Source organism: Erythrolamprus reginae, chromosome 4, assembly GCF_031021105.1.
Source record: "Erythrolamprus reginae isolate rEryReg1 chromosome 4, rEryReg1.hap1, whole genome shotgun sequence".
Lineage (NCBI taxonomy): Eukaryota > Metazoa > Chordata > Lepidosauria > Squamata > Dipsadidae > Erythrolamprus > Erythrolamprus reginae.
In genome coordinates this window covers 99034930-99053774 of record NC_091953.1, presented here as the reverse complement: position 1 = coordinate 99053774, position 18845 = coordinate 99034930, and the positions used below count along the sequence as shown (strand labels likewise).

At 36.1% G+C, this 18845-nt stretch overlaps 2 protein-coding genes across 5 annotated transcripts in view; both read right to left on the bottom strand.

Annotated features, from left to right (window-relative positions):
- Positions 1-18845, bottom strand: part of LOC139166873 (complement factor H-like) — a 1233958-nt gene that overhangs the window by 781491 nt on the left and 433622 nt on the right. The window lies entirely within an intron of this gene.
- The window catches only part of MAP4K4 (mitogen-activated protein kinase kinase kinase kinase 4), a 159257-nt gene that overhangs the window by 55850 nt on the left and 84562 nt on the right, over positions 1-18845 (bottom strand). For all 4 annotated transcript variants that reach the window (XM_070751036.1, XM_070751037.1, XM_070751038.1 and 1 more), the window contains exons 4-8: positions 14508-14633; positions 12216-12326; positions 10690-10780; positions 4206-4336; positions 1197-1251 (exon numbers count right to left, since the gene is read on the bottom strand). In XM_070751036.1, the coding sequence (XP_070607137.1) occupies positions 1197-1251; positions 4206-4336; positions 10690-10780; positions 12216-12326; positions 14508-14633 (514 nt within the window). The remainder of the gene's footprint in view (positions 1-1196; positions 1252-4205; positions 4337-10689; positions 10781-12215; positions 12327-14507; positions 14634-18845) is intronic.

Below are 18845 nucleotides of genomic sequence, written 5' to 3'. Positions count from 1 at the left end.
ATGTGCAATAAGCTCTGTGGCATTCTATAAGCACTAAATATTAAGTCTGCTAATAACATAAAATCAGGAACCTAATAGGACCTTTTCTGACTAACAAATTTTATTCAAAGCCATAAACTGTTGTCATCAGATGAAGGGGATCATCAAACTATGTTGGTCATCAAGCAATGTTGAACTGATATACATAAAACATTTTAGGCAATCTCACAAGGTCTCAACTGCCTGTGTGTGTGTGTGTGTGTGTGTGTGTGTGCGATTTTGTGTACGTGTGTGTGTGTAAAACCCGAACTTAGAACAATCTACATGTGTGTGTGTGTGTGTGTGTGTGTGTATATATATGTTTTCGTAGACTTTCACGGCTATATGTATGAACCAATGTGATTTCACCGAACCGTCACATAGACACTCAAAATATTACACGGGGCAAAACCCGAACTCAGAACAATATACATACATACATACATACATACATACATACATACATACATACATACATACATACATAAAGAGAAACAGAGAGAGAGCAGTTGAGCCTTGTGAGATTGCCTGAAAAGTTTTATGTATGTATGCATGTATGTATGTATATACTGTATGTATGTGTACTTTATACACACACACACACACACACATACAAATTGTTAATTGATAAAGTAACTGTAATCTCTCTTCCACATGAAACATATATCAGTATAACCAACTATCCTCTCATACCCCTTCCCCTTTACTTATTTTAAATTCTACATCAGTCCAAACATTCCATACATTTGATTGAACTGAAGTGAAAGTTCATGCTTTTAAATAAAATATGTTAGTTGGAAAAGGTGCTACCAGATTACCCATCTTTTGCCTACATAGACAACACAGCCTTCTTCTTATAATGAGTAATAATATTAACTGTCTAAGAATGAAATACATCAGAAATTTTACATGGATTCAATATCAATTCAATAATTCTGTATTGCAGGGTTTGGTCTATTGTTTGATTTCTACTGGCTTAGCACAATTACTGCAAAATGAGACTTCGTTACAAGTACCCAAAAGTTTCTATTTATGGTGCCTCATATTTTTGCTGCCTTAGAATGGAAAGATCATTGTGTTCTCAAATATTCCAAGGGAAATTAGATTATAATTTAGAGTAAGTCAAATAATAGGTTACATTTCTGAAATCAGACAAACAATATATGTGTATCACTTACGGGGAGCACCTTCTGCCATCTCAATGGCCGTAATGCCGCATGACCAAAGATCACTCTACAAATGGAGACCATATGTCAATAAACACATTATCTTCTCAGTCAATTATAGCTCATATATTATATAGGAAATTTGTAATTACACCCCCACTCCACTGTTTTTAAATAGTTTCAGGGTTTTTTAAATTCTGAAAAAATAAGTATGTTAATTACCTATGTAAATATATTTTAAAAAAATTAAGTAACTTAGGAAAGGCAATATCTAGCATCTTTGCAGTTTAAATCTCTTCCACTTCAAAGTTTGTATTTCTTTTTTCTTTTCTTTTTTACAAGTAATGCAAACGTTTGTATTTACACATTTTAATATAGATTTCATATGTATCTGAAAGGGAAAATAACACTTTTCCAACCATGGATATAACATTTCTGTAAATTCTGTATCTTTCGGCTACATTTTTCTAGCAGATGTTTTTTCTGATGTTCTGGATATGCAATTACTTCGAAACCAAAACCAAATTGATGGGCGTTACATCAACAGGAAAGCAAAATTGTGCAAATTTAAACTACTAGGACATTAAGTGTACTGTAAAACACTCAAGAACACTACTATAAAAAGCTCATAAATGTTTGACAATATGTTGCTTGTTCTATTTCAAACTAAATGTAAAAATAAATTTCAGAGTACAAGATTCAAGAATGTGGATATGCTATTCCTCAGGAGCCTACAATGGTATGTAGCAAATCTACTAAAACATGAACTCTATTTAAAAAAAGTTTAAAAATGTTTATCAGATCTGAAACAACCAAAGTCTCTTAACCCCAATGAAGGATGGAGGGAGGGAAGGAGGGAGGGAGGGGAGGAAGGAAGGAAGCTTTTTTTCTTTACGTCAATACAAACATGTAAAGTTGTAACAGGTTACACACAGCTTTCGTCAAACTAGTATCACTGAAATATACTGGACTATAATTCCTATCACACGCAACTAGTATTAAGGAAAATTGGCAATCATCAGTCATAATTAATTTAATTTCTATCAGACTTATTCTTATTGGTTTTTCAGGACTTAAAAAAATAAAGAAACTATCTGTCAACACAGATATAAAGAACAGCTGGAAATAACTGTATCTCAGATTATAGTTCTTTTATGAAATCTAACAGGTATCACAGTAAAATATTCCCATTTTTATTCTTTCTAATGAAGTCAATTTTATATCAATGAACTCCATATTGACCCTATGCTGTATGACAGACCATTCAGTTATAAACAGTTGTTACTTAATATTTCCAATATTATTCATCTTCTGTCCCTCTTATTCTGTCCCACATTTACGCACAGTCAAATAATAATTACCCATTGGGGAACAAAGATGTACTTAGAAATTATATTTAGTCTGATGTAAGATCATATTCTCCAAGGTTCTGAAATATTTCAAGATGAAATACTTTGTTCTAGAATTGAAAACATTAAATACTGAGTTATCTTCCCCTCACTGGTTTCCTATGATAAAGCTCAAATATTTCTGTAATTGAAGAATTTGTTTCTCAAAGATCGTCTTGAAGAAGTAAACTCAGTTTCAAAAACAAGAAATCCATCCATGACAGTCTTTAAAATGTAATGTTTGAATAATCCAAAGGATTCAGCTTTACAACCACAACCTCCTCCTAAAATTGATTTCATGTTCACTTAATACCAGATAGTTAGGGCTGGTGATTAAAAACATTTAACTAAAAATGGGCAGGCTGTGAGTTCTTATTCTCCCCTAGACAGTGAAGGGCTACCAAATTTTTTTACTACCACACTGTGGGCATGGCTTGTGCATTTTCCTTGTACATCTTTCAGTGCAAGTTGGGTACTCTGGAGTGGAGCTCCATTTTTGCTACCCCACTGCGTTCCCCCCTGTCCAGGCAGTAGCCCACCCCTGCCCCTAGACATGGAAACCAGTGACTTGTTTTTGTCCAGTTGCTTATTTCAATCTTAAGAACAAGGCAAGAGCAAACCAATTTTGAAAAATGGCACCAAGAAAATTGTGTAATTTTGTGCTATCAAATTTTCAATATCAAGCGTGGCTTGTTCACAAACACCTTAGGGTCTTCAGGCCAGAGATAGGTATCTACTCAGGAGAGATATGAACTCCACTGTTCCGGATGAGTAATATCGAACTTGTTGAGCCTTCCCAGTTTAGCCATTTTGAGAAGGCCCCTGTGGTGCTGGTTAATGCCTGTACAGCTGTGATTGGAGCTGGGCTGCACTTAGGAGTCCTGGAGATGGATCCCTTAGGTGCATTTGTGCCTTCATTGTGTTTTACTGGCAGACAGGGTGGAGAGTGTGGTCCCACTAGGGCTCTTTGCCCGATCTGACACCCACTGATTTCAGTCTTTTGGTTAGCAGCAATTCTCTCCTCTGTAGCATCCCACCTTCCTCACCCCTATTGTGTAGTGGGCTGTAACAGGCAAAAACACACCAACATAGATACAACAGCATTTATTGACTCAAACTGAACTGAACTGAAGAACAACAGGCAAGTCCCGGTAATTTATACTCTGTGCTCATGGGCCTTAACCAGTCATAATACTAGAAAGAGCCCATCCAAATATAAATGTTCTATATTTCCCTCCAAAATAGATGAAGTTAACAGTTAGGGTCATCTAAAGTTTAGTTTCACTTTAGCTGGGCTTAACACAACTATATATATTCAATACATAACAGAGGCACGAAATAATCACTTGATAGTAGCCCTTAAGTCCAAAAAGACAAGAGAAATACTAAACAATGAGCTACATTTATTATCTAAAACAGGAAGCATTGACATATTTGATATTATCAGGTGTGATCTAATATTTATTTTTCCAGGTTATGTTGGGTTATCTTGTTCTTCAATTTAAAGAGAAAACTTCCTTAGTCAAAAGAAGGAATATAATGTTTTCCGTACAAAACCTTAATGATTATTTATGAAATAAAGACATTTGTTTACAAAAGTAATGGATGGAAGTAAAGGAAATGCAATTCTTACTCGATAGTCATACGTTGCATCTGGATTTTCATCACAGGCAATAACTTCTGGAGCCATCCAATAAGGTGTCCCAATAAAAGTATTTCTTCTACCAACTGTCCTGTCCAGTTGAGCACTAACACCAAAATCCACTATATTCAAATGGAAGAGATGAAGAATTAAACACATGAAAGTAAATTCTCAAGGATTACTTGAAGCAATCTTGTGCAATTATAATGAATTAATACAAGCCAGGCAATCAAATTTTGAAACAAATGGAATGTCATTAAAATGTATGCAATTCGTAATATTTTTAATTGAATTATATTTTTCATCATCGTATTAAATATTGAAAGAAAACCATACCCAAAGACAATTGCACTATACAGTGATCCCCCGAGTTTCGCGATCCCGATCATTGCGAATCGCTATATCGCGATTTTTCCACCCGATGACGTCACTCCCTTCCTTTCTCATCTTTCTTTCTCTCTCTCTTTCTCTATCTTGCTTCTTCCTCTCTCACACTCTCTTCCTCCCTCTCTCATCTCTTTCTTTCCTTCTCTCTCTTTCTCTATCTCTCCCCCTCTTGCTCTCGAGCGGCGGGCGGCACCCAGGGAAGGTTCCTTCGGCCGCCCACCAGCTGATCTGCTCGGCAGCGCGGCAGCAGCGAGGAGCCGAAGATGGGGTTTCCCTGTTGCCTGGGCAACGGGGAAACCCCAACTTCGGCTCCGCGCTGCTGCCGCGCTGCAAGCGAGCGGCAAGCGAGCAGCCGGGCGGGCGAACGGGCAAGCGGCAAGCGATCTTGGGGTTTCCCCTTTGCCTGGGCGGCGGGGAAACCCCATCTTCGGCTCCTCGCTGCTGCCGCGTGGCAAGCGAGCGGCAAGCGAGCAGCCGGGCGGGCGGGTGAACGGGCAAGCGGCAAGCAATCTTGGAGTTTCCCCTTTGCCTGGGCGGCGCCCAACAGCTGATCTGCTCCGCAGCGCGGCAGCAGCGAGGAGCCGAAGATGGGGTTTCCCCGTTGCCTGGGTAACGGGGAAACCCCATCTTCGGCTCCTCGCTGCGGAGCAGATCAGCTGTTGGGCGGCCGAAGGGGTCTTCCCCACCGCCCACACGCAAACTCCACCATCTGCGCATGTGCGGCCATGGGAAAAGGGGCGCGCATGCGCAGATGGTGTTTTTACTTCCGCGCCGCTACATCGCGAGATATCGATTATTGCGAGGGGTCTTGGAACGGAACCCTCGCGATAATCGGGGGATCACTGTATTATAATAAACCCTAAGGGAATGTTTGGGGTGGAAAGAAAGTAGAAATAAGCTAGAAAGTATACATACAAAGTAGGGGTGGGTTCTAACTTACCTCACTGCTGGTTCACTACCTAAAAATTTGGCTAAAAATCCAAATCCCCCTCCTCCAAAGAAAAGCCGAAAACAAGATGGTGACACATAAACAGCACCACAAACCTGGTTTCTGCACATGCACAGAAGAAAAAAGCCCAGGAAAAATACCCCCCCCCCCCCGCAAAAAAGAATGCAAAAGAAGGTGGCATCACCAGTTCCGTGATGTCATTGTGATGTCAACAGCAGACTGATTCAAGTTCGGGTGAACCAGGCCAAACCAGGAGGAATCCATCTCTGATATAAATCTAGAAAATCTCTTTGTGCCACATTTATTACCTTTATGTTACTTTTGACATTGTATCTACATGATGGTGTAAACTTAAATAAACTACAATAGACCAACATTTGTTTCTATTACTCATTAAAATTCATCAGAACATAAGATTGAACCAGTAATTCTGACATTGACTTCCATTGGTCTTAAAAAAGATAATTGGCCTTAAAATATCACTTATGAATGATTATATTATTATTCCAAGACCAAGATTCTCACTCTCTCTAAATGCCATTAAGCATAGTTTATCCTATCTATCTATCTATCTATCTATCTATCTATCTATCTATCTATCTATTCTGCTGGCATGTTTCAACCGCCCGTAAATATAGGGTAATTAGTCCAGGAAGACAAACACCACACGATAAAAGGAAAACCCAAAAGTTTTTATAAACAGAAAGACAGAAACAGCTCCCTTTTTAAATGTCAAAGGGATTTTCTGGTACATACAAGGCACAGGTTAAATGCAATCCAATTGCTCACCCAATAACTGGGAAATTGAGTCCACCTACCTACCTACCTACCTACCTACCTACCTATCTATCTGAGAGAGACGGCATACAAATCTAATAAATTATTATCATAAATTATTATTGTCTGTCTGTCTGTCTGTCTGTCTGTCTGTCTGTCTGTCTGTCTGTCTGTCTGTCTATCTATCTATCTATCTATCTATCTATCTATCTATCTATCTATCTATCTATCTATCTATCTATCTGTATTTCATAAAATTCATTGAAGTTACAGGAACCTGGGGAGGGATGAATGAGCATAGAATATTAGAAATCCACTATCTTGAAATTCAAGAATTTAGTTGAACTTTTTTTCTATTGCTCATGCTTGCATAATGTTGAATTCCAATATTATGCAAGCACAAGCAATAGAAAAAAAGTCCAACTAAATTCTTGAATTTCAAGATAGTGGATTTCAATAAATTTAAAGCAAGATTGAGAAGGATTCCATGAATGAGAATCATCAACAACTCAAGAAGATTGGGAAACTTAAAGTGAGATTATAAAAGCCTAGTACAATTCCAGTGAAGAAAAAAAATAAGGGAAATCAAAAGAAACCATCATGGTTGCACAAAGAACTCTAATATACTGAAAATAAAAAGGACAAGTATGAAAAGTGGAAAGAGGAACACAAAGCTAAGGCAGAATATCAGCAAATAGACTGAACCTTTACAGATGAAGTCAGGAAGGCTAAACCTCAAAATTAACTAACATGACAAAAGTCAATAATGATGATAACAATAATAATAAAAAGCTTCTTTCAACATAAAAAAAAATCCCAATGAAAAAGTCAAGGAAATTATTGGTTCATAAATGGGAAGAAAATGGCATGGAAGGTGATAAGCAGCAAAGAGAAAGGAAAACTGCTTAATTCATTTTTTGCATCTGTGTTTACACAAAAGGAAAAAAACAAGTCTGATCTATAAAAAAACAAAACTGTAGAATGCTGATTACAAATGCAAATCAACATGCATACACACACACAAAGACGAAAGACCACCTATTCACTTTAGATGAGTTCAAATCACCAAAACTGGCAAATGTGATCTCAGAACCACTGAACTATATCTTTCAAAGTTCCTAGAGCACCATGGAACTACCTGATGCCTGGAAAAGAGCTGATGTAGTTCTCATCTTAAAAAAAAAAAGTTCCATTAAACTACAGACCTATCAACCTGACATCAATAGCTGGGAAGATTCTGGAAAGGATATTGCAGCAGAGGCGGAATAACGACGCGGACACAGAGCTGGATTTAAAACTGGGTCATTTTTATTAATTAAATTATCATTAATTTAATTCAACCTGACATGAACCCGCAGAGGTCAACCAAATTACTTCCGGGGCGGAAATGACGTCATAAAAATTACTTCCGGGGCAACATATGGGCGTAGCTCCATGCTGATCCAGGTGAAGAGGCCGCGCCTTCACCTGGATCCCCACAATGCATGTGGGAGGTCTTGCCATCCAACCCCTGAAAGGGGATAGAAATGGGCGAGACCCAAAGGCAGGTTCTCTCCAATTGCTCAGATCGATTTAAAGGCACCATGAGCCCTTGGAGAGAATCTGCCAATCATCCCCAAAGATGCCCAATGGAGAACACGCAGTTGCTAAACACCACCCAATTTCTGCCCCTAACCTGCCAACCCAATGACCAGAGGTAAGCCAATTAAAACTAATCGGGGAGCGAAGCACCCCCTAACCATCCGTCCCGCACCACAGTGTGGAATAGGCGAAGAAACAGTCACAGAAAATACCGAGACCACCAAAAATTCCTATTTGGCCCACTATGGGCGACCCCAGTAGCACACTGAAAGATAGGGAGGGAGGGCGGGCGGGTGTTCGCCTGCTCGTTGCCAGGGGCGAAAAGAAGGCCCTGAGGCTGCACAGCCCCTTTTATAGGGCTGGCAGGCTCCGCCCCTGGCAACGTCATCGGGCCAAGCCGATGACCAACAGGGCAGGGATCTCGCGAAATCCCAGCCTTCAAAGATGGCGGCTATGCCGGGAGCCGCGTCTCCCTGGCCCTGCCGCAAATCCGGGCCGGGGAGGTAAGTCACCGGCCAGGCAATTCAAGCAAGGAGTCTGTGAACACCTAGAAGCAAACAAAATCATAACCAGAAACGAACATGGGTTTCTTAAATACAGATAATGCCAGAGAAATTCTGTTGCATTTTTTGACAAAGTGTCAAAATTAGTGGACCAGAAAAATGCTTTCGGTATAATTTACTTGGACATCAGTAAGACATTTTATAAAGTATACACAACCTACTACATTATAAAGTAGAAAAAATGGGTTAGATAGCATCACCACCAGATAGATTCATAACTGGCTGACCAACTACATTCAATATGTAATCCTTAATAAAACTGTATTTACATGAAGGGAAGTCTGCAGTGGGGTCTCCAAATACTCTGTCTTCAGTACAGTACTTTCAATATCTACATCAATGATTCAGACTAGGGAATAGAAGGGGAATTCATCAAATTTGCAGACAATACGAAGTTGGCAGGTGTAGCCAGTAGTCCAGAAAACAAGCTCAAGATACAGAAGTATCTTAACAGACTTGAACACTGGGCCTATCTAACAAGATGAAATTCAATTATAATAAAAATAAGATTTTACATTTAGGCAAATGCACAGGCATAGAATAGGTAGTACCTGGCTCAATAGTCATAAATGTGAGCTGGATCTTGGAGTCTCAGTGGACAATCATTTAAATATTCAGCCAGCAGTTGCCAAAAAGGCCAATGCAGTTCCATCTAGAAGGCCAAGAAGGGTCCTCTCCATGGTGGCTCCCTTTCTGGAATGGGACAAATCGCCCTGTCCATGTGAGTATATCCAGCTGCTGGCAAAGTCAGGAGAACTCATCTCCTATCTCAGCTCCACCTGTGTCAAGCAGTCCAGCCATCTCTCAAAGCTGCACCTGCTAATTCTCAGGTTCTTGGATTAAGTCTTAGCTCCAGATGGTGACTGGAGCACAAAGAAATCAAGCCAGTAAAATCAGGGGAGATCAGGGGAGTCTAGAAAGATCCAGAGGATTCCAAGGGAGCCACACAGTCATAAATTGGCTATCTTCTCTTTCCTTTTCCTCCAACTCTATTTCCTTTCTAATCACTCTCCTCCACAAATTCTCAGATTCTGTTTATTTACTTCCCTATCCTCTCATCCAACGTATTGTTCTCTTCCAGAAGCCAATCTTGATATTTTTTTTAAAAATGAAACTCTTTCCAAAACAATTTTGGATCTCCATCAACAAACAACACACACTATCTCCATCTTAATTTTCAATAATCTGGGTTCATAATTCCTGGTTCAATTCAGTTGCTTGCAGCTAAAGCCCGAGCACTAATGCTACATGTGACTAAATTATGAACATATAACACCATGGCTACCTTAAAAATAAAAGAAAAATTCTGAGACACATCTTCAGTTACCCACTGTATCCCAAATCCAATACTTAAATAAGATGTGGTGATAAATCCAGCTTTTGGAATTTTTAATTTGTATTACTGGCTAAAACTATACCAGAATTCTGGTAGAGTGCCCTAACTAATATTGGCAGACAACTTCAAATCATCTTGGGAAACAGTTATCCAAAGGAAACTGAACCACTATGTTTTTTACAACATAATGATGCCATTTTAATGCCATTTTGCAATGACCTACAACCTATCCTTGAAGTTATGGTCATGTGCCATGCCAAAGTCATGTGTTTGCATTTGGGTGTTTCGTAACTGGATTGCATTTATCAGAATTACAGACTCCTACTGTCAGTAGACAAAAAGCTGGCTTCTAATAAGCAGATCAATGAGGAACCCCTATTCGCTTAACAATCACGTGATCGGATTATCAACTATGATAGAAAATAATAAGCCTCACATCTTAAATTGCAGAGTGAGCCAGATGATCTTGAAATGATTTTGCTCTATTATGGAAGCTGGGTTGGGCCCTTTCAACACTGTTTTATGTACTTAATAGTTTGTATATTAACTACTAATGCAAGAATATTCTAACATAATCAAATCCAACGATTTTGGTATTCTCAGCAAAGGGCTGACATTAAAATTCAAGGGAATAAAAAGCACAGAAAATGTTAAAAAGTAACTAACTGTGATTTTGAGCTAGAGGACTACAATTTTTTTATTTTATTTAGTTTATTACTAAATAAACTATGATAAATTCACCCTCTCCAAAATTTCCCTGAATAGTATTGACTATTCAGATAGTTTCTCAATATCTCTCCAGCTATGCTGTTACTAGATGAAATAATAATTTAGATGAAATAACAAGCCAGAAGGACATTAAGAACAGTCTAATTAACTTACCTAATTTCACTTCTGCATTTTCTGTTAACAATACATTCTGTCCTTTGATGTCTCGATGAATCACATGATGGGCATGTAGATGTGCCAATCCCTGCATTTTTTTTTAAAAAAAGCAAGACAATTCATGTGAAACAATTCATTGTTTCTTTTTCCTTAAATATGCAACATTCATGCTTGCAGTATGTCATACTGTAGTTCATGTTTTCCCCAAATTATTACTAATATTTTTTTTGGTCTATTTTGTTTAACATGAGGAAGTATAGAAGAGGTTTTATTAACACAGACTACTCATAAAACATAAGGAAAGGAAATTTTATACTGTTTAATATATATAACAACTTCACAACTTCAAAAACATTTCTGCAACATATTCGATAAGAGATAATGTTGTAAGATCTATGTTTCTGTATGACAACCAATCTACAGATCTTTATGGAAAATTACTGGCAAGAATAGCAAAAATATATAGCAAGCAAAGTATAATTGGAAAGGAAACTTGGTTATTTGACATATTACCTAAAACTGATAAATTTTGTAAGGTGGAATAATCCATAAGGTTGGTACAAATTCTGTAAAATATTTATAAACACACACACAAACCAGACAATTATTTGCTTCCAATTGAACCAATTGCTTTTTATGAATGGAATATTACAAGACATGAATTTTCTGCCCCCCCCCCAAGAAAGTTTAGATCAAACTTATAAGAGAATTTAATAAAATCAGCTCTTGTACAGAAAGAGATTACAACAAGACATTATAGAATAAAAAATATCAATGATAATCACTTTACTCAATAATAAAGATCACACAAGCTACTGTAGTAATGTAATGTATTCTGAATGAGTGATATTTCTCTATATAAGGGAGAATATAATCTTATCTAGTTATTTGCAGATTAAAGATACTGGTTGGTCAGGAATGCAAAGTTCTATTCTATGTATGCATCTGCAAGAATGTGTATAATGTCTGATATAGTTGCAATCTCTCGTACAGGGCAAAAAAACTTTTTATCATTAGTGATACCTATAACAGTAATGGTTCTGATTAACTTCGGAGTCTTCGGAGAGGGGCAGCATAGAAATCCAATCAATCAATCAGTCAATCAATCAATTCAAGATAATTTCTTCATGAGAAGTGCATTATATATATCTTGATTACTTTTTTGGGTAGATAGCAATTTACAATAACATGAAATAAACAAAATACTTATGTTGGTTTTAATTACCCTTTGCAGTTTGCAGAATTTTACACAAGCTTGTAGCAAACCCTGGTTGTATTTTACTTCTCTATAGGACTAAGAAAGTACTGTAGTAAGCTGCAAACATATGTTGTACCAAATATATCACAATACAATTTCTAATGCACTCTTTATATCATCAATTACTTTTAAAAATTATTAAAAATAGTAGTCTTGTTTTTCATATGTTTTTAAGTTAAAACCTCCATTGTTAAGACTTACCAAAGTTAAAGCAGAATTTAAAATTTAACAATTTAAATCGAAATGCGTTTTTCATGTTTCTTACCCTGAGAATCTCTCTGGAGATATATGCTATCCAGTCCTCTTTCAAAGTATTTCCTTTTGTATTTTTCACAAGATCTGTAATAGACCCTGCACCACAAAACTCCATAACAAGCTAAAAACAAAAAACAAAATACATCAAAATACAAAACAATTGTTCATAGCGCTTTCAATCTATATATGACATCCATTTGGATAAATTTACTGAAATAAAATAAGTTCCCATAAGAATACAGTATATCATATGTATTATAACTTAAAGCTCAGTGACAATTATAAGTTTATTTCATATCAGCCTAGTAGCAATCATAGAATAAGATGTACACTTCATGGCTATATTTGTACATTATATTATAATTTTTTAAAAATAAAACTGGCTATCTAACTACTCTGCCTTAGATCTTTCCTATGTAAAAACTAACTAATTTAACCTGAATTAATCAGTTATAAAAACCTTCCATAACATCATCCTCTTTGTTGCTCTCCCAACATTAACTGATTTTCCTATCATTTTCTGGTAACTGTCCCTACTTATGGTGATAACAAACAATACTACTGAGGTTCAATTTTCAAAGTTAGTAATGTGTGAAGACTGCTCATTTATCATTATATGCAAACCCTACTTGTGTACTGCATAATACAAATAATCATGTAGTATATGAAGAATGAGATTACTAAACCAAAGGTGTTTATATAGAAAGATCTTTGATTGAAACACTTTTGGTATTGCATCTGTTCTAGTAATGAATAATTGGTGGGAACACATACCGGTAGTTGAAAAAGTAGTCAAAATAAATAAGTTGTAGTGATCTCACTGGTTATTAGCACATGAAATGCTACACCAAAAAAATCTTTGATGGCACTTAGAAAATTTCTGCATTGACAATATTTCTAGCTGTTGATTGCTAGAAGCCATGCTGTTTGGATCCATGCATATACATTCTTAGTACAGTGGTACCTCGACATACGGGTTTAATTCGTTCCAGACCCGAGCTTGTAAGTCGATCAACTCGCATCTCCAACGAATGCCTTTAGACTTTGTTTTTCACGCCGAGATAACCAGGAGCAAGGATTCTTGCGCCACCTAGTGGAAGCTCGGCTCATATCCCGAATTTGAGCTTGGGTATCGAACAGAAATTTCGCTCACATCGTGGCTCGTAACTTGGAATACTCGCATGTGGAGCAGCTTGTATCTAGAGGTACTACTGTATTGGACATATTATACAGAACTGTCTGCTGAGATTTCACATTGTCCCAAAGATGCCTTTTCAAAAGCCCACTGGACTTTCTGGTTTTTCTTTGAAGGCATTTCGCTTCTCATCCAAGAAGCTTCTTCACCCCAAAGCATCTTTGGGACAACCATGACCTGGTTGACTGAGAATCTCCATAGACAGAGATTTCACATTGTTATGAACAAATAACAAAGCATGGTAAAATTATGAATCTTCCTTTGGAAACCTGTTTATTCTATTAATATTCTTTTTTCTCTTTGCCATCATGTGGCCAGCATGACATCCTGGAGCACTGTATCTCACAAAGCAACTGAGAAATCTATTTTTAAATTTTCAAAAAATGTCCAACATTGAACAAAGTTACTTTTGTTGTGCATAATAAATAGAAGTAAATAAATAGCTCCTTATTTTAAGTAAAGATTGTCTAAATACCTGTAACAAACCTCTGGGAAGCATTTGGTTCTTTGTTTTGTAATAATACTAATTTCACTAAAACCTTTGTGAGAAAGAATTAGCCCTACATTAACAAAGTGATTCCATTAAAGTGATTCCGTTAAAAGTAGGGAGATAACAGTTCCTTTCATATTCTTGATCTGCTACGGAACACAGGTATAAATAAAATTTTGCTGCCAATAAATCATGCCACAAAAAAGGTATAACGATGTGCCACACAAATGTGTAATTTATTTTTTAACTCTGCTAGAATATTGTAAGACATCGTTGCATTCTAAAGAGAAATTTAGTGACAGTTAGAACAATTAATCCGTGGAACTGCTTGCCACCAGAAGTTGCGAATGCTCCAATACTGGAAGCCTTTAAGAAGATGTTAGATAACTATCTGCCTGAAGTAGTGTAGGGTTTCCTGCCTAAGCAGGGGCTTGGACTAGAAGACCTCCCTTCTAACTCTGTTGTTGCTGTTGCTGTTGTTGTTGTTGTTGTTGTTGTTATTATTATTATTATTATTATTATTATTATTATTATTATTCTAATCCTGTTTATTTAACCTGATGGTCTCAAGATCTAAGAGGAAAAGTTATGTACAAACTAATGAAATATGTCCTTACCCACAATTGGTCATCATGTCCTGGGGGACTTTTTTTAATAAAAGCACCATAGTACGTTGCAATATTTCTGTGATGGGAATATTTTTTCAGCATGTTGATTTCCAGCTTTATTTCTTCCTCTTCATCCTTTGGAAAAACAATAAGGATGAACATACTGCAATATACATAATATATTCTCAAATATATTTTTATCTTATTAACTTTACAGTAACCAATATTTATGCCGTACAGGCGGAGATTCCCATTACCGCTGCTACTGGTGGGCTACATGCACAGCTTCAGTTATCCAGCATGTGTGCACACAGCGTGTTTTTGCTTCTGCCCATGTGCAGGAAGCAAAATCTTGCAAGGGTATGTGCATGTGCATGAGATTTCAGCAATTTTTTTTGCTTCCGTAAATGGGCAAAGCAAAAAATTGCCGAAATCTCACACACATGTATGTGTCCCCTTGCAAGATTTTGCTTCCTGCTCGTGCACAGAAACAAAAATAAGCTGGGATGCGCGCACACATATCAGATAATTGAAGCTGCGCATGAAGCGATCGCTACCGGTGCCCCATTCTTTATTGTACCAGTAGCAACCCACTATTGATGCCGTAGTACATTGCAAAGTAGGACTGCTAGCAATCCATAAGATAGGATCTTAATTTAGATACAGAAAACATTTCACTACCTAAATCAAGCAGAACTCTTTAAAAAATGAATAGTACTACTGTACTTCACTTTGTTACTGTGCTTTTTTATGTAAAAAGAAGAGATATAATATATATTAAATAAATAAAGTAGAAAAAGTAAAGCAGATCATAACAGGCAGAAAACCTTATATCCTTCTTTAAAACCATGTTACTGTATATAAGGTACCCAGCAATGGTGATATTTTTTATCCCTTTATTTAGAAAGTGATTACATATATTTAATTAGTCCAAACAGATTTTGTTTATTTTTTTTCTGCCACATATTTAGTACAATAGTTTTTTTTAATTCTAGTGTTGCAAAAGATCTTTATAATATGCAATTCCCATAATTATATAGTGTCCCATAATTGACATTTTAAACTGACATTTTAAACTCTGAAGTAAAGTCTTTATATTTCTTGGAACTCATTGTGTAATTGTTTATGTCCTACTTTATTTTTTAAAGTTTGGTTTGGATCTGGTGAAAGTTGGCTCAAGGAAAGGTTTAAATACAAAGTCAACACTTTTAGTTTAGGATAAGACTTAAATCTTCTACACATGTAATTGAATATGTTAAAATGTTAAAGGGGTTACAGAGCATTGTAGAGGGTTATATTTATAAAACTATTACCTGGCGAAAAAGCAAATGATATAATATCGGATATTTCTCTGCAGCAAATGAAAAATTCCCTCCAAAATACTTCCTTCATTACTTATAAAACCACAAATAAAATCAAGTGGTGATTTTTTTTTACTACAGGTTCTGTGGACATGGCTTGGTGGGCATAGTATGACTTGGTGGGCATGGCAAGGAAAGGATTCTGTAAAATCTCCATTCCCCCCACACTCCAGGGGAAGGATACTGCAAAATTCCCATTCCTCCCCACTCTGGGGCCAGCCAGGGGTAGTATTTGCCACATCTCAAAACTACTCAAAATTTCTACTACTGGTACTCAACAACCTGTTGAAACCTGATGGATTTCATCCCTGATAAAATCGTAGTCAAATTTTTGAAATAAAAAAATACCGGTACCTTCTAATAATAGTTAAGATACTTATCATGTATCAATATATCTGAACTTTTAATATATGGTTGCCACACAATTATAAATTACAGAATATATTCTGCTTAAAACAAAATTTAAAAAAGCTTAAGATAGGATCTGTTGCACTGACATCTGGTGGCTACTGATGCAGCATCAGTCCATTTTTTTAGAAACACAAATATGCTATAACTTAATACTTTTTTATTTTCCTATCCAGGAATGAATTAAAAAAAACCTTGTTTCTTACGTTCTCATTGCATTTTTTTCTCGATTCTTGTTCATAAAAACCTATTAAACTAAGTATGCTTTAATTAATAGTGAATCAGAATATAATCCAAATTAAGAGAGCAAAATACAGGCACAGAAAAGTGTATGCAATAAAGAAAAAAAGGACCTACTTTGCTTAACAAAGCTTCAGTAACAGAAATTAAATCTTTTCACAGACCTGAATTTGAAAAGCTCCATGAATTAAGTAGTTATTTTTTAATAATATTATTCTTTCATACAGAAAGAACTAAAATCAAAATCCTATGAAAGGAACCCATTAATATTATATTACAGTTTTATACACAAACGGCTGTGTCTATGAATCTATTTTGGCCAGTTACCTGAGCAAAGAGAAAATGCCTGGGAATTATACTAGGAGAAATGGAGAAATCTTAAATTAACCTTTGTAGAAAGAAAAGAAAGGGGGAAGTTGAGATATATTTTAGATGCCATATAAATAAGATCTTAGGAACACTGGGAAGCATGTTTTGGAACTCAAAATAACAAAACTTATAATTTGGGAACAATTATAATTACAATTGGTAACTTGTAGCTTTTAGCATAAATGCCATGTTGTTAACAGCTTCACTTTCTGATGTCTCTATGGTATTTTTTAATATCATATACTTTTTTTAATACAATAGAGACATTAGAAAGGATTTCCTGAGCCTCTCAGGAACCAAGGCAAGCTTACAAATTTCTTGCTACACTGAAGTGACAAAAGCATATGTAATCCAGTTTAAGAAGACCTCAAGCAAACAGAGTAAGAAGAAAATAAGGTTTGATCTGCTGAAACAGACCAGATGCCTATCTAATGTTGTATCTCTTGCTAACTTTTTGTCTATGAGAAATTCAAAACAGGAACCGAACAGCAACAGTTATCCTGTTTCATATTTGATGGCAACTATGATAAGTGCATCTGATCCTAGGGCATAAGAGCAGCTGCCACTTAAAAATTGTTGACAGTGAATTTGTCTATTCTTTTAAAGCTAAGTCAGTCATTACATAATAAGGACATAAATTTTTCAGGCACATGCAGTTAACATCATTTTTAAAACAACTAGATGCCTGACTTATATCATGATCAAGCATGAGAAAAAACACCAGAGAAAACTATTATTTCATAAGGCGCATATTCTAATTGAAGACAAGTCAAGTCAGACAGATTTAAGACAACAATATAAAATGTTAGTAGTGTGATTCACATCAGCATGGAAACATTGTGGTTCCTTTTAAAAAAAAATTAAAGAATGCAATGTTTTTTGTTACCAGGTTGCCATGTCCAAAGCTTTGAATCTATTTGAAAGTAGCTTTTCAAGCAAGAATAAAAACCACTTTGAATTCTTTTAGTATAGTATTCAGTTCTGTTGCTAATTTTATAGGGTGCTTTTCTTCAGTTTTGTTATAAAGAATACTGATTACAGCACCAAATAACATTAGGAAATTATACACAATAGGTAAGATTAAAACATAGCTAAATTTTTTAATTCAAGCAAAAATCAACTCTACTATTTTTGCTTGCCTAATTAGTAAGGCAGTATCATACTTTATGAATGTCTGCTAGAAATAGCACATAATAGAAGAGCAAGACAGGAGAGAGATGTATGTGATGTAAAATAACTATAAATATAATAAATCTATATAACATTACATTACAATTGATTCTGCATGTGCTATCTCCTTTCTCATGTATACCGAAACTGCTTTGGGCATATTATAGTATTTCCAGAATATATAGACATATACGTAAGTGTATATAAGTACGTTCTCACACACACCTCTTCTTTCCAGCAAGGGAGAAAAACAAAAAAAAGGGAAGTTGGAGTAGGGATGGATGGACTAACAAAAAACAAAACAACAATATTCATGCCTTAAAGTCTTCTATTTCACATACCTCTTTTTAAAAATTTATTTTGTCTAGACTAATTAGCAAATGTAAGAGCCTATTGCCTCCAATTCATTAGTGATTACTTTGAGAAAATGTATTTGTTTGTTGTCACTGGTAAAGCACCATCTATTCTAATGTCATAATTGTACTTGATTCTTCATTAATTCCATCTGTGCTACAATATTTTTAATTCTTCAGCACTTGTTCAGCAACTTATGATATAGATATGAGGGAGGGAGGGAAGAAGAGAGGGGGAAGAGAGAGAATTGTTTCCTGAAACAATATCAGAACTTCATGCAAAACCACATTCAATTTTTTGCTGAATAATTACTGTAACTGCAATAAATATATATACAATGTATAGCTCAGACTATGGTCTAAATGAAACACAGGAAACCTTTTTATATTAAATGTTCTGCCGGCGGGTTTCAACCGCCCGTAATTACAGGGTAATTAGTCCAGGA